This window comes from Rhinoraja longicauda, chromosome 9 (assembly GCF_053455715.1).
Source record: "Rhinoraja longicauda isolate Sanriku21f chromosome 9, sRhiLon1.1, whole genome shotgun sequence".
Classification (NCBI taxonomy): domain Eukaryota; kingdom Metazoa; phylum Chordata; class Chondrichthyes; order Rajiformes; family Arhynchobatidae; genus Rhinoraja; species Rhinoraja longicauda.
The window spans coordinates 35,795,945-35,811,159 of record NC_135961.1 but is presented as its reverse complement, the minus strand read 5'-3'; the positions used below and the strand labels follow the sequence as shown (position 1 = coordinate 35,811,159).

Below are 15,215 nucleotides of genomic sequence, written 5' to 3'. Positions count from 1 at the left end.
ATCCTTTAGGTTTAGGTTTATTATTGTCATGTGTACCAAGGTACATTGAAAAGCTTTGTTTGCATGTGATCCAAACAGATATACCATACATAAATAGAATCAAGTCAAACTCAAGTATGACACAGAGTGAGGAGTAACTCAGCAGGTCAGGCAGCATCTCAGGAGAAAATAGATAGGTGACATATTGGGTCGGGACCCTTCTTCAGACTGGTTGGTCCCGACCTGAAAAGTCGCCTGTCCGTGTTCTCCTGAGATGCTGCTTGAACCACTGAGTTACTCCAGCACTCTCTGTCTTCTTTTGTAAACCAGCATCTGTACTTCTTTGCTTCTACATCAAACTCAAGTATAATAGGTAGAGTAAAGGGGAAGATCCAGAGTGCAGAATATAGTTCTCAATAGTTCTCAGCATTGTTGCAAATCAACCCAAAGATAAAAGTCCAAAGTCCACAATGGGTAAGAGGTGAATTGGACATTACCTTAGCTTGTGGAAGAACTGTTCAGAAGCCTGATAACGGACGGCTTCCAATTGGCTTTTTATCAGTGGGTCAATGGTTCAATGGTTCTTTATTATCACATGTACCGAGGTACAGTAAAATTCTCTTTTTGCATACAGTTCAGTGAATCTTCACTACACATAAACAGAATCCAGATTAAGTACACAGTATATAGAAATAGCTGATTGAGACCATATACAAGAGTCGCCAGGTTTTGGCGCCATTTTCAAAGTCCAAGCTGCAACTGGCCATAAAGGCCTGTTGTCCTGGCAGCCTTGCAGGGTTGACCTGGCCAAGTGAAGCTGTAGGTCCTCCTCTGCTGCTCCACCACTCTGTGCTGCTGCAGGTCACATCCTGTCTTCTGCTGAAAGATTAGTGATTCATTACACTCGAGGTAGAGCTTTGTACGTTAAGGGAGGAAGAGAGGAGGGGACACCCTTTCCACTTTCTGTAGCTATCTATGATGAGGACTGTGTGTTTGTTTGGGGTGAACCATGGGGCAGCATTCCCCTGGTCCTGTGATTTCTGTGCTTCTCTTCCAGTGCCCACAACGGCCCAAGTTACCGAGCTTGCGTGCAACTGGTCAGCAGTCTGAGCGGTTATCAGTATACTAGGCGGTCTTGGAAAAAGGAAGCATTCGATCTCTTCATGGACCCAAACTTCTTCCAGATGGATGCTTCCTGCGTCAGTCAGTAAGTAATGATTAAGGTCGCTTGTCTCAACAGTTTATGTGGGCGTAAAGCAAACCGAGTTAGGCCTGCTTCTTCCAGGTTAAAAGAATATTAGTAATGTATCTATAATCTCATTTTTAATAAGTGATGCCTCTGCCTAGTTTGAGAGAATGCTTGCACAGTAAGTTTGACTTACGTTTTTATGTTTCACACTTTGCAGTTGGAGAGGAATCATAGACCATCTGATGACCCATGACAAAACTACGTTCAGGGACCTCATGAGTAAGTATCGGCACTGATTTACTGCCCTTGCATATGAGTTCATAAGTCATTAGTGCAGAATTAGTCCATTCAGCCCATCTAATACCCTTACTAATCAAGAATCTCCTCTTTGAAAACACTCACTCAAAAAATCCGTCTGTGGCAATGGATTCACCACCCTCTGACTAAACAAATCCCTCTACATCTCCTTTCTAAAGGTTCGTCCTTTTATTTTGAGGCTGAGCCCTTTGGTCTTAGAATCTCCCACTAGTGGAAACATCCTCTCAACGTCCACTCTGTACGTTTCTTTTTTTTTTCCTAATCAGATGTGCAGCACTTTGGTCAACGTGGGTTGTTTTTAAGTGTGCTATACAAATAAAATTGACTTGACTTGACTCTATCCAGGCCTTTCACGATTCAGTAAGTTTCAATGAGGTCCCCCTTCATCCTTCTAAACTCCAGCGAGTACAGGCCCAGTGTCATCAAATGTTCATCATATATTAACCCAATCATCCCTGTGATCATTCGTGTAAACCACTTCTGGACCCTCTCCAATGCCAGCACATCCCTCCTCAGATATGGGGCCCAGAACTGCTCACAATACTCCAATCCTCATGTACCTTACCTTTCTTGCACATGTGTTTGTCTTTACTTAACAGCCTCATGAGTGTAAAAGGAAGCTTTTTGCACTTTTCGGTATGAAATATTTTGCACATCAGGCCAACAAATAGAATCATTGAATAATTAGTTAGCAATTGGTTCATTATGCCTGCAAGCACAATCAGTTATCTTTGCTTTAAAAAGGAACTGTAGATGCTGGTTTATACCAAAGATAGACACAAAATGCTGGAGTAACTCAGCAGGCAGGCAGCATCTCTGAAGAAATTGGATAGGTGATGTTTCAGGTCGGGACCCTTCTTCAGATATCTTTGCTGGTCAGAATGCACGGAGTTTATAATCAAAAACTTTCAACAATTTCAGACAAGCCACATTTATTTTTAAGTTAACCATATTGTTTAACTGATTATTTCATTTCAGTGAACCAAAAATACTGGGCGTTTTATTGCCAAATTAATGCTATCATTTTGGTAGGAAGAATAATTAATCCCCATGTAGAATGCGGATTATACATGACTAAAGGGGAGGTGAGAAACAAAAGGATCTAGGATACCAATCTTTAAAGGTGACAGTTTAAAGGTGACCCATTTCAATTCCCTGTTCCCATTCCCATACTTTCGGTTCAGAGCCTCCTCCATTTACAGAGTGAGACCACACAAACTGGAGGAACAGCACCTCATATTCCACTTGGGTAGCTAACAACCCAGCATTGTGTACATTGAATTCTCCAATTTTGGGTAACTAACAATAAACCCTCATCCCTACTTTCTTTTTTCTCCTCCCTCTCTTCCTATGCCCCACCTAGATGAATGCCCCTTTCTCCCACCATCCTGCTTTTTCCCCCTCCTCCATTCCCTTCCACATACATCCCTTCCTCTGATCTCACACCACGTCTCGTCTCCTTATCTCACAGTCTTCTGTAACCTTCGCGTCTCTGGCCTTTGTACACCCATCTGCCAGCCCCCCCCCCAACCTGTATCCACCTATCACTTGCCAGGCTTTGACCCATCCCCACCGCTCTTCCAGCTTTCTTCCCCCCTACTACAATCAGTCTGAAGAAATGTCCTGACTTGAAACTTCACCTATCAATGTCCTCTAGAGTCAAGAGTGTTTTATTGTCATATGCCCCCAAACAGAACAATAAATTTCTTACTTGCAGTAGCACAACAGAGGTGCTGCCTGACTCACTAAGTTACTTCAGTACTTTGTGTCTTTTGTTTAAAGGTGGCATGTAGGTTCAGAAGTCCAATAAGGAAGGAAGCAAAGCACTGGAGGGTCAATGCAGCACAGGCTACATCTGTTGTCTCGAAGAGAAAAAACTGAAGAGTGATATCAAAGTCTTTAACAATTGAAGTAAAGTGGTGGCTAAGGCTGGTGTTAAATAAAAGCTGGAAATTATGAAAATGCTCAGCAGATCAGGCAACATCTATTAACAAAAACAACATTTTTCATGTCACAAGGGTCATATGTAAGCTGGCCGCCAATAAATCTGAAAGACGTCAGATGCATCTCCTTCACCCAAAGAGCGCAGTGGTGCAGCGGTAAAGTTGCTGCCTCACTGTGTTAGAGACCCGGGTTCGATCCTGTCTATGGGTGCCGTCTATGATCCTGTCTATGAGTTTGCACGTTCTCCCTGTGACTGCATTGCTTCCCTCTGGATGTGCCGGTTTCCTTCCACATCCCAAAGACGTGCAGATTTGAAGGCTAATTGGCCTCTGTAAATCGCCCTGGGCTGTAGGTAGTGGATGAGAAAGTGGGATAATATAGAACTTGTGTGAATGGATGATTAGTGGCTGGCATGGACTCGGTGGGCCAAAGGGCCTGTTTCCATTCTGAAAGCAGAGGAGAAACCTTTGGACTGCTGCTGGTATTGCCTGTGGAATGTGTGACAGAGTGAGTGAGGGCTGTCGCAGCAGCTGCCGCGTGTTCATGTCCTTGTCCCGTGTTTCCACAGCTCGTGTGGCCGTGGCCCAGAGCAGCTCCCTCAACCTGTTTGCCAGTCGTGAGGCGGAGCTGGAGCAGCGCGCCATGCTGCTGAAGAGACTGGCCTTTGCCATCTTCAGTAGCGAGGTGGACCAGTACCAGAAGTATCTGCCGGATATACAAGGTTGGTGAGCCTCCCTCCTGGGCCAAGTAGTTCAGTCATTGCACGGAAACAGGCCATTCGGCCCAATTCGTCCCTGCTGACCAAGATGCCCCGTCTGCGCTAATCCCATTTCCCCAACTTGCACACTAGAAACATAATAACAAGGAACTGCCAATGCTGGTTTATGCCAAAGAAACAAAATGCTGGAGTAACTCAGTGGGGCAGGCAGCATCCCCAGAGAACATGTGGATGATGTTTCAGGTCAGGAAGCTTCTTCAAAAGGATCCTGAACCAAAACATCACCTATCCATGTTCTCCGGGGATGCTGCCTGGCCCGCTGAGTTACTCCAGCACTTTGTGTCTTTCTTGTTGGAGAATGTTGGAGAAATAACTAGGTTCTCTCACAGAGATATCACAGTGCTGTTGTCAGCCTGGTAAAGACAAAACAATTTCTAAATGTCAGTAAACTGAGTCTGCATCTTGTTCTGACAAATCATTGTTCATACTGATTAATTGAACGTTTTGAATGTTATAGCAGCACCTAAACAGGCCCTTCAGCCGATGTTACTTTTTTGCATATCTTTCATTCATTGTTCTTTTCCTCTCCACATCACCATCTATATCTCTCATTTCCCTTATCCCTAACCAGTCTGAAGAAGGGTCTCAACCCGAAACATCACCCATTCCTTCTCTCCAGAGATGCTGCCTGTCCCGCTGTGTTACTTCAGCTTTTTGTGTCTACCTTCAGCCTAACTTATCCATGCCGACCAAGATGCCCCACCTTTTATCCCTTTTGGCCCATAATCCCTCTAAACCTTTCCTAACCATGTGCCTCACCAAATGATTTTTATATGTTGTTATAGTACCTGTCCTCACTACTTCGTCTGGTAACTCGTTCCGTATGCCCACCACCCTCTGTGTGGAAAAAGATGCCCCTCGGGTTCCTGCTAAATCTTTCCTCTCACACCATAAACCCATGCCCTTTAGTTCTTGATTACCCGACCCTGAGAAAAAGACACTGTATTCACTCTATCTATTACCCTTGTGATTTTATACACCTCTATAAGTTCACCTCTCAGCCTCCTGCACTCCAAGGAATAAAGTCCTAGCCTGCCCAGCTTCTCCCGATAGCTCAGTCCCTGAAGTCTGCACTCTTGCCAGCTTCATGACAACCATCCTATAACAGGGTGATCAAAACTGAACACAATACCCCAAGTGCAGCCATGCCAATGTCTTGTACAACTGTAACATAATGTCCCAATTACTATACTAAATTCCCTGACTGATGAAGGCCAGCATACCAAAAAACATTTACCAGCCCTTACCCTATCTACCTGCGGGACCACTTCCAGGAAACGAAGTACTTGTACTCCTAGATCCTTCCGTGCTACAACAGGGTCCTGCCATTGACTGTGAAGGTCCTGCCCTGGTTTTGTCTTCCCAAAATTTAACACCTCGCACTTATCTGAATTAAACTCCATTTGCCATTCCTCAGCCAACTAACATATGCTAATCCTACTAGTTCTTTTGACATTACAAAGTCTTATGAAGGTCAGAGGTGTGCATTCAACCCATCATGTTCATGCATAGTCTAACCTTGTATAAACCCACTTCCCTTCATCTGAATTAAAATTAACATGGTCTACAGGCAATTAATGTGCAATTAGAATGAAGCTGTTTCTTACAAGAGACTTTAGTGCAAGAGTAGAGGCACCCTGGTTCAATTATACAGGCTGCACCTTTTTACATACAGATTAGTAAGTTTTGACATACATACATACAAACCTTGGTTAAGCACACAATGCATAGAAAAAGCCTCCATGGAACAGACACCAGGTTTTAGCACCATTTGACCATTGCCTTTGACGATTTAAGGTGACACTGGTGCAGCGGTAGAGTTGTTATCTTACAGCGCCAGAGATCCAGGTTCGATCCTGACCACGGGTGCTATCAGTATGGAGTTTGTACGTTCTCCTGGTGACGTTTGGGAGGAAGAAGATTGAACTTTATTGCCTTCCATCACAGTGAGGAATGTGGGAAGCCACTGGGCTGGATGTTTTTGTTAACTTTTATTTTATGTGGCTGTGTGTCTTGTAGCTTTTCACTTAGTATGGCTGTATGCTAACTCAAATTGCACTGTACCTTAATTGGTACATTATGACAATAAACTGACCTTGAAACCTTGACCGCGTGGGCTTTTTCCAGGTGCTCCGGTTTCCTCCCACAACTCAAAGACATGCAGGTTTATAGGTTAATTGGCTTTGGTAAGGATTGTAACTTGTCCTGAGTGTGTAGGATAATGCTAGTATATGGGGTGATCGCTGGACAGTGAGGACTCGGTGGGCCAAAGGGCCTGTTTCCACACTATATATGTAAAGTCTAAAGTAAAGTAATGTCTAAAATCAGGATCCTTCTTCAGTCCAAGTCCTAATAAAGATTTATGCAAGTTGTGAGCTGCCAGGGTGGTCAGCTGGTGTTGATATTCTGCTCTGTTCCAGAACGGCTGGTGGAGAGTCTACGCCTTCCGCAGGTCCCCACTCTCCACGCCCAGGTCTTCCTCTTCTTCCGTGTCTTGTTGCTACGGATCTCAGCACGTCATCTCACCTCACTGTGGCCCACCATGATCACAGAACTGGTAAGCTAACCAGAAGCTCATAACACCTAGACTCCCTTCTGCACCACCTGTTTTGTTGTTAGTTTATTTATTGTCATGTGCACAAACAGTAATATGCTTGTATTTCATGCTATCCGGTCAAATCATACTGTACCTGCTGATAGAACTGGAATGGGCTGCAGGGGATGGTGGTTGATTCTGATACGTTAGTAGCGTTTAAAAGACTGTTTGGATGAGCACATGGATATGTAGGGATATGGATTATGTGCAGGTGGAAAAGTGATGGTCATGGCATCATGTTCGCACACACATGTGGGCCGAAGGGTCTGTTCTTGTGCTGTACTCTTCTGTTCTAGAACACAAAGTGTTGGAGTAACTCAGCGGGTCAGGCAACACTGAATGAAAGTCTGAAGAAGGGTCCCAACTTGAAACGTTGCCTGTCTGTTTCCTCCAAAGATGCCGTCTGACCCCTGAGTTACTCCAGCACTTTGTGTTCTTAGCAAGACTCAAGCGTCTGCAGTTCCTTGTGTCTCTATACATGTGTGCAATAGGTCCTCTACTGGAACCGCAGGCAGAGTTGCCACGTTCCGGCGCCATCTTGCAACCTCCAAGTCTCTGAAAAGTCTGATCTTGGCCATTTTTTCCCTTTTCCTCCCAAAGGAATCCTCGGCAGAGACCATTTAACTTGCTCAGTTCACACTGAGAGTGTTCCACACCTTATTGGCAGCAAGTCATAGAGTTATACAGCGTGGAAACTGGCCCTTCGACCCAACTTGCCCACACCGACCAACATGCTCCTCCTACTCTAGTCCCACCTGCCTGCTTTTGGCCCATATCCCTCTAAACCTGTCCTATCCATGTACTTGTCCAAATGTTTCTTAACCGTAGTTATAGTACCTGCCTCAACTACCTCCTCTGGCAGCTCGTACCATACATCCACCACCCTTTGTGTGAAAAAGTTACCCCTCAGGTTCCCATTAAATCTTTCACCCTTCGCCTTAAATGTATGTCATTTGGAAGCCATTTGTTCCACATTCATATTGCGAACCCCTCCATTTATCACCTGTCAGTGGAATTTACGAGATAATTCAGAAGAACAGTAATTATCAAAACCATTGCAAATGCTGGAAATCTGAAATACAAGCAGAAACATTTTAAGAACTGAGGAGATCATGCAGCATCTGTGGAAAGAGAGAAAGGTTAATGTTATGACAGGGATTTTTTAACCTGGAACGTTAACTTTGTTTCTCCACCTACAGATACTCCTGACTAGGAGGTTGCAGAATTTTCTGAAAATCACTATGTGTTTAATGCGCATTACCGCATCTAAACGTCACTGTCCAAGCATTTGTGCTCGTGACTTGGTTTCCTCCTGGGTCATTTCTTCCCACAGCTTGGGGAAGTGCAGCAGAGTTGGTGACAGGATCCTAAGAGCATTGTGTTTATTGATCAGTACTACAGCAGCAAATGCTTCCATTGTTACAGGGGTTACTGAGAGCTATGTGAGCTCTTTCCATTGGTGCCTTCACAAGGGGGAGGCAATATTTAGAGGCAGCACGGTGACACAACTGGTAGAGTTGCTGCCTCACAGCCCCAGAGACCCAGGTTCGATTCTGACCTCGGGTGCTGTCTGTGTGGCGTTTGCATGTTTTTCCTGTGACCACATGGGTTTCCTCCAGTTTCCCCATACATCCCAAAGACATGCGGGTTTGTAGGTTAATTGGCCCTCTGTAAATTGTCCCTCCCATGTTATCTTACTTTCTCAATCATTCCCTGCAGTAAAAATCAAAATCATTGCAAATGCTGGAAATGGGTGTAGGGAGTGGATGCAAAAGTGGGATAACATGGAATAAATGGGAACAGGTGATCGATGGATGGCGTGGACTCAGCGGGCCTGAAGGGGCTGTTTCCATGCTGTACCATGCAATCAATCAATCATTTATATCTATGCCACCACTTCTGTTGCACTGACTTCCCCCTGACTGAGGCGAGAGCGCTCTCATGGATGGGAAGAGCAGGTGTTGCAGCAGTGAGATTACATTCACCATCTTCTGCTTCTTTCCTCCTTCCATTAAGGTGCAGGTATTTTTACTGATTGAACAGGAACTAACTGCAGATGAAGACATTTCCAGGTAAAGGTCACCCAATCCTGTCAAAGTGATGTGTTTGTTGCCTAACGAGCAGTTTGGAGTGGCACAGACAGTGGTGGAGCTAGGATGTTGCCTGGATTGAGGGCTTGAGTTGCAAGGAGAGACTGGATAGAGGGGACTATTTTCTCTGGAGCAAAGCAGGCTGAGAGGCGGCATGACTGAGGTATACTATATCATGAACAGCATGGATAGGTTAGTTTATAAGTTCTAGGAGCAGAATTAGGCCATTCGACCCATCAAGTCTTTTCCGCCATTCATTCGTGGCTGATCTATCTTTCCTTCTCAATCCCATTCTCCTACCTTTGCCCCATAACCCTTGACACCCGTACTAATCAAGAATCTGTCAATCTCCGCCTTAAAAATATCCATTCACTGGCTAGATAGGTTAGATAACCATAGTGAAGCTGACAGCCCTGTGACAACTCTGTGATGAATTCTCTGAACTTTTAGAGGGTTTAATCTCCAGAATGGCGCCATCCCCATTCCATGGCCGTCCACTGCTCCCTCATCCCAAGCAGCTTTACAGAACGGAAACAGGTCCTTAGGCCCACCAAGTCCTCGCCGACCAGCGTTCACCCCGTACACGAACACTTATCCCACAAAATTTACAATTTTTTTACAAAAGCCAATTAACCTACAAACCTGTACGTCTTTGGATTAGACAATAGACAATAGGTGCAGGAGTAGGCCATTCAGCCCTTCGAGCCAGCACCGCCATTCAATGCGATCATGGCTGATCACTCTCAATCAGTACCCCGTTCCTGCCTTTGTGGGAGGAAACCAGAGCACCAATAGAAAACCCACACGGTCACAGGGAGAATGTGCAAATTCTGAACAGACAGCACCCATAGTCACAATCAAACCCTGGTCTCTGGTGCTGTAAGGCAGCAACTCTACCGCTGCACCACTGTGCTACCCTAGGAGACATAAGCTTAAATTTTCATGTTACTTGACCCTTGGTCTCTGCCTCTGTGATCTGCCATTTCCAGTTGAAATTTAAATATGAAAACATGTATTTTCAAGATTGTAAGTTTTTTGACATTAAGACACCACTTTGAAGACAACTCTTAATATTTATAAACAGCAGAGCATGTTTGAGGGCATGAAAACATGGTATTGATGGAAGCAGGTAAAGTAGCAGTGTTTTCGATAGACACATGGAAATGTGGGGAATGGAAGGATATGGATTACATTAGGCAGAGATTAGTTTATCTTGGCGTAATGTTCAGCACGGACATTGTGGGCCGAAGGGCGTTCTCCTGTGCCATACTGTTCTATGTATTTAGTAATATTGTAATATAACTTAAAAATGATCAGAATTGCACTTGCTTCCATGATATTGGCTTCCTCTGCCATTGCATTCCACGATACACAGTAGCACTTTGCTAAAAGATGATCTTTGCCCAGTGCCCTCTTTGAAATGGCCATGTGGGTTTGTCACTCCAAGCTGAACCCTGAGTTGAGATAGTACAAAATCTCAGAGAGCAGGTGCAGTGTAAACATTTAATGTAACCCTCTCTCTCCGTCCCTCCCCCACCCTAGTCATTGTAACCCTTACATCCTATTTCTCTGTCCCTCTACCATTCGTCGTACTGGTTTCACTGTCGTCCTGTTGAGACTCACTGTCTATATAACTCGTTATCACCTAGCCAACAGCCAACATTGTGGCCTCCACCTTTCCTTGATCATCGTTACTTTTTGCACATCTTTCATTAATTTGTTCTATATCTCTCCGTTACCATCTATATCTCTCGTTTCCCTTTCCCCTGACTCTGTCTGAAGAAGGGTCTCGGCCCGAAACGTCACCTATTCCTTTTCTCCGAAGATGCTGCCTGACCCGCTGAGTTCCTCCAGCTTTTTGTGACTATTTACCGTGTTCAATCCATTCCACGTTTCAGAACTGCGGGCCCCTCGGTATCAGGCTTGGAGACCACCTACATGGGTGGGAATGGGTTCTCTACCTCCTACAACAACCAGCGCTGGCTTGGCCTCTATCTCTCTGCGTGCAAGTTCCTGGATTTGGCTCTGACCTTACCTTCTGAGAACCTTCCGCAGTTTCAGATGTAAGTAAAAGGTACCACACTGACATCACTATCATGTGAGTGGATGCTATCCAGGCAAGAGAAGCAAACATTTACCTGTATTATTTGATATTTATCTGTTATTGACTGTTAATTGAATGTTAAGCTCAGATTAAAAGGACGTACCTTTAGAAACGAGATGAGTAGGAATTTCTTTAGTCAGAGGGCGGTGAATCTGTGTAATTCATTGCCCCGGACAGCTGTTGAGGCCAAGTCATTGGGAATTTTAAAAGCAGAGTTCTTAATTACTAAGGGTAAGTCAGAATTTCAATGTTCCATTACCAGTGCATAAGACATTTGAATACTCTTTGGGTGGCATAATGGTGCAGTTGGTAGAGCCGCTGCCTCAATGTCAGAGATCCTGGTTCCATCTTGACCTCGGGTGCTTCTGTGTGGAGTTTGTACGCTCTCCCTGTGACCGCGCGAGTTTCCTCCGGCATCCAAAAGATGTGCAAGTTTGTAATTTTAATTGGCCTCTATAAATTGATTCAGTATGTAATGAGTGGATGAGAAAGTGGGATAACATAGAACTTGTGTGAATGGGTTATGGGTGGTCGTGTGGACTCGGTGGGCCTGTTTCCATGCTGTATCTCCAAACTAAACTCTTCATGGATATGAGTGCAAGACATCTTTCTTGAATTGTTAATGAATATAATTGCAGTTTTGGGTTCTGCATGAATTCCATGTGCATATTATCCCAAGGTGGGTTAAAGGTTTAAAGCTCTGACACAGGGCTTCACGTACCTTCTATTCTTTCATCAGCTTTGTATCAGTGCCAGAGGGACTAGGGCAGTTTGTTTATTTGAATAACTTGTATCTCTAAACTGAACTAAGGTTTAGACATTAGTACACACAAGAGATTAATGTGCCAAATTAGAGCACATGGTATTGGGGGTAGGGTATTGATAAGGATTGAGAACTGGTTGGCAGACAGGAAGCAAAGAGTAGGAATTAACGGGTCTTTTTCAGAACGGCCAGCAGTGAGTAGTGGGGTGCCACAAGGCTCGGTGCTGGGACCCCAGTTATTTACGTTTTAGACGAGGGAATTCAATGTAACATCTCCAAGTTTGCGGATGATACAAAACTGGATGGCAGTGTGAGCTGTGAGGTGGATGCTATGAGGCTGCAGGGTGACTTGGATATGTTGGGTGAGTGGGCAGATGCATGTCAGATGCAGCATAATGTGGATAAAAGTGAGGTTATCCACTTTGGTAGCAAGAACAGGAAGGCAGATTATTATCTGAATTGTGTCAGGAAAAGGGGATGTGCAACGAGTCCTGAGTGTGCTTGTACATCAGTCGCTGAAAGTAAGCATGCAAGTACAGCAGGCAGTGAAGAAAGCTAAGGGCATGTTGGCCTTCATTGCGAGAGGATTTGAGTTTAGGAGCTAGGAGGTCCTACTGCAGTTGTACAGTCCTAGTGAGACCGCTCCTGCAATTTTGGTCTCCTAATTTAAGGAAGGACATTATTGCTATTGAGGGAGTGCAGTGTAGGTTCACCAGGTTAATTCCCAGGATGACGGGACTGACATATGAAAGAATGGGACGACTGGGCTTGTATTCACTGGAATTTAGAAGGATGAGAGGGGATCTTATAGAAACATATAGAATTCTTAAAGGATTGGATAGGGTAGATGCAGGAAAAATGTTCCCGATGTTGGGGGAGTCCAGAACCAGGGGTCACAGTTTAAGAATAAGCGGTAGGACATTTAGGACTGAGATGAAGAAAAACGCTTTCACCCAGAGTTGTGAGTCTGGAATTCTCTGCCACAGAAGGCAGTGGAGGCCAATTCACTGGATGTGTTTAAAAGAAAGTTAGATTTAGCTCTTAGGGCTGAGGGAGACATGGGATATGGGGAAAAAGCCAGAACAGGGTACTGATTTTGGATGATCAGCCATGATCATATTGAATGGCGGTGCTGACTCGAATGGCCTATTCCTGTACCTATTTTCTATGTTTCTACATTGGAATCCATGTGGTAAATAACTACTTAATATAGAAACTTCTTGATGATTTCAGTGTGCAGTAAAAAATGCTAAAGAGGTTCATTATGAGAGGTAAACCCAGCATGAAAAAGTTCAAATTCATAAATTAACAACTTTGTATAATTTGAGACTTCACTCACCAAACTATGAATGGAATTTGCAGTCTTATCCAGTAGGACTTTCTTATCTCACATTCATCCTAAACCCTGAATATGGCAAGTATTAGCTACAGTCAGTAATTACATACTACTACTGTTCATGATTTTTAGAGCTTTGTCTTCTGCATGGTTTAGAAAAATGTTTGAAAATATATATTCAATGCATTGCACTGAGCTCTGGTTCACTCGTTTGTTTAGGTATCGTTGGGCTTTCATTCCAGAAGTATCTGACGATTCAGGGCTGGAGGTTCGTAGACAGGGAACTCACCAACGAGAATTCAAACCTTACGTGGTCAGACTGGCCAAGCTGCTGAGGAAACGAGCAAAGGTATTTTCTTTCCCTGTTTCGGATTGGTTGGATGGGGACTATTCAGTGGCTTGTAAATTACATTGTACATAGAAACTTGGAACTACTCTAAGTCCTATTAGTATTTAGTAAAGCAATTGACTGATTGATACAGCATGGAAACAGGCTCTTTGGCCCACCGAGTCCACGCCGACCATTGATCACCCGTTCGCCTAATTCTATGTTATCCCCTTTTCTCATCCACAAACTATTCATTAGGGGCAAATTAGAGGCCGATTAACCTATAAACACACATGCCTTTGGGATGTAACTGGAATTTCCATGTTCTCCCTGTAACCATGGAGGAAACCCATGTGGTCACAGGGAGAACATGGAAATTCCACAGACAGCGCCCGAGGGAGGGATTGAACCTGGGTCTCTTGCACTCTAGTCTCTACCAGCTGCGCAATTCTTTTTGTGTATTACTTTTAACATAATTAAGAGAATTGTGGACAAATGGCAGGCGGAGATGTGGTTTGAAAGAGGGAGGTAAATATGCCGATGAGGGTGTCTTGGAGGAGAGGACACAGGGCTTGTGCCCAAGGTGAAGGGTCTGAAGATTTAGACTTTAGACTCGAGAGATACAGCATAGAAACAGGCCCTTCGGCCCACTGAGTTTGTGCAGACCAACGATCACCCTGTCACCATCTTACACACCAGGGGCAATGTACAATTTTACCAAAGCCAATTAACTTACAAACCAACAAATTCAAGTTTGAATTTTGAGCAGTTGAAGTGTTGTGGAACGTTCGAGTATGTTGTGGTTAATCAGAATCTAATTCATTGCATAATTCCTTTGCTTCTTTCAGAAAAATCCAGAAGATGACTATTTGGGAAGGACCCTACCATGGACGCCAGGTCACTTGCTCCTGACAGTTTATTCCATCCGCAGTATCGAGCAGCTGCTCCCTTTCTTCAATGTGCTCAGCCAATTTTTCTCCAACAAAATCACAAGCAGGGCCGCTGGTTGCTCGGAGAGCCCTGTCCTGTACACAAACTCATTCAGCAGCAAGGACAATAAAACCGAGAACCAGAAGACTTTCTGGAACAAAGCCAGACAAAAAATTGAGGAAGTACTGGAGAAAGATTTTCTGGAAAGTGTCATAAAAGCATAGTGGTGTTTCATTGGCATGAGGGTCATTGTTCAAAAAATCCTCTGCCAGGTGTATATTTTAGTTTGTATTTAAATAAGGAACTAAAATGTAACTAAATTTTATTTGTACAGATTTTGAGTCCTGAATGCTGAATTAGGTCTTGTCATATGATTGTCTCCTATTGATCAGGGAGCCTAGAATGTAAATTATTCTCCTATTCCATTTGGTTCTAAATAAATGCACTCCACATGTGTCCATTTGTAGAACTTATTCAATCTATGTTTGTCAGTTCCCAAAGGTCCAATATAATTCCTATTACAAGTAATGCAATCCACTTTAGTTTTAGTTTTAGAGATACAGCATAGAAACAAGACCCTTCGGCCCTTGCATTGAAAGGGCAGTGTTGTGATGTGTGTGCAAGCAAGATTGAGAAAAAGGTGCACACAATTTTACAGGCAGCGGACCTTAACTGAAGGGCGATTCAGTAGGAAGGAGGAAAAAAAGGAAAAGATCAAAGATCTGTAAAAATACATCAAGATACCAGTCCAGAAAACATCTTGCATGTGATGAGAAAAACAGCATCCGAAGCTGCTACCTTGTTACCACAGCAAGTGATTCAAAGGACAGAAATGAGATGATGAACATGATTGTGTACAA

The 15,215-nt window shown here is 44.0% G+C and overlaps 1 protein-coding gene across 2 annotated transcripts in view; it reads left to right on the top strand.

The window, feature by feature from the left end:
• dop1a (DOP1 leucine zipper like protein A) overlaps nt 1–14,802 on the top strand; it is a 122,871-nt gene extending 108,069 nt beyond the window's left edge. For both annotated transcript variants that reach the window (XM_078405137.1, XM_078405136.1), the window contains exons 31-38: nt 1,037–1,186; nt 1,386–1,447; nt 3,999–4,151; nt 6,629–6,765; nt 8,821–8,876; nt 10,793–10,957; nt 13,317–13,446; nt 14,274–14,802. In XM_078405137.1, the coding sequence (XP_078261263.1) occupies nt 1,037–1,186; nt 1,386–1,447; nt 3,999–4,151; nt 6,629–6,765; nt 8,821–8,876; nt 10,793–10,957; nt 13,317–13,446; nt 14,274–14,579 (1,159 nt within the window). In that variant the 3' untranslated portion in view covers nt 14,580–14,802. The remainder of the gene's footprint in view (nt 1–1,036; nt 1,187–1,385; nt 1,448–3,998; nt 4,152–6,628; nt 6,766–8,820; nt 8,877–10,792; nt 10,958–13,316; nt 13,447–14,273) is intronic.
• Nucleotides 14,803–15,215: the final 413 nt, after the last annotated feature.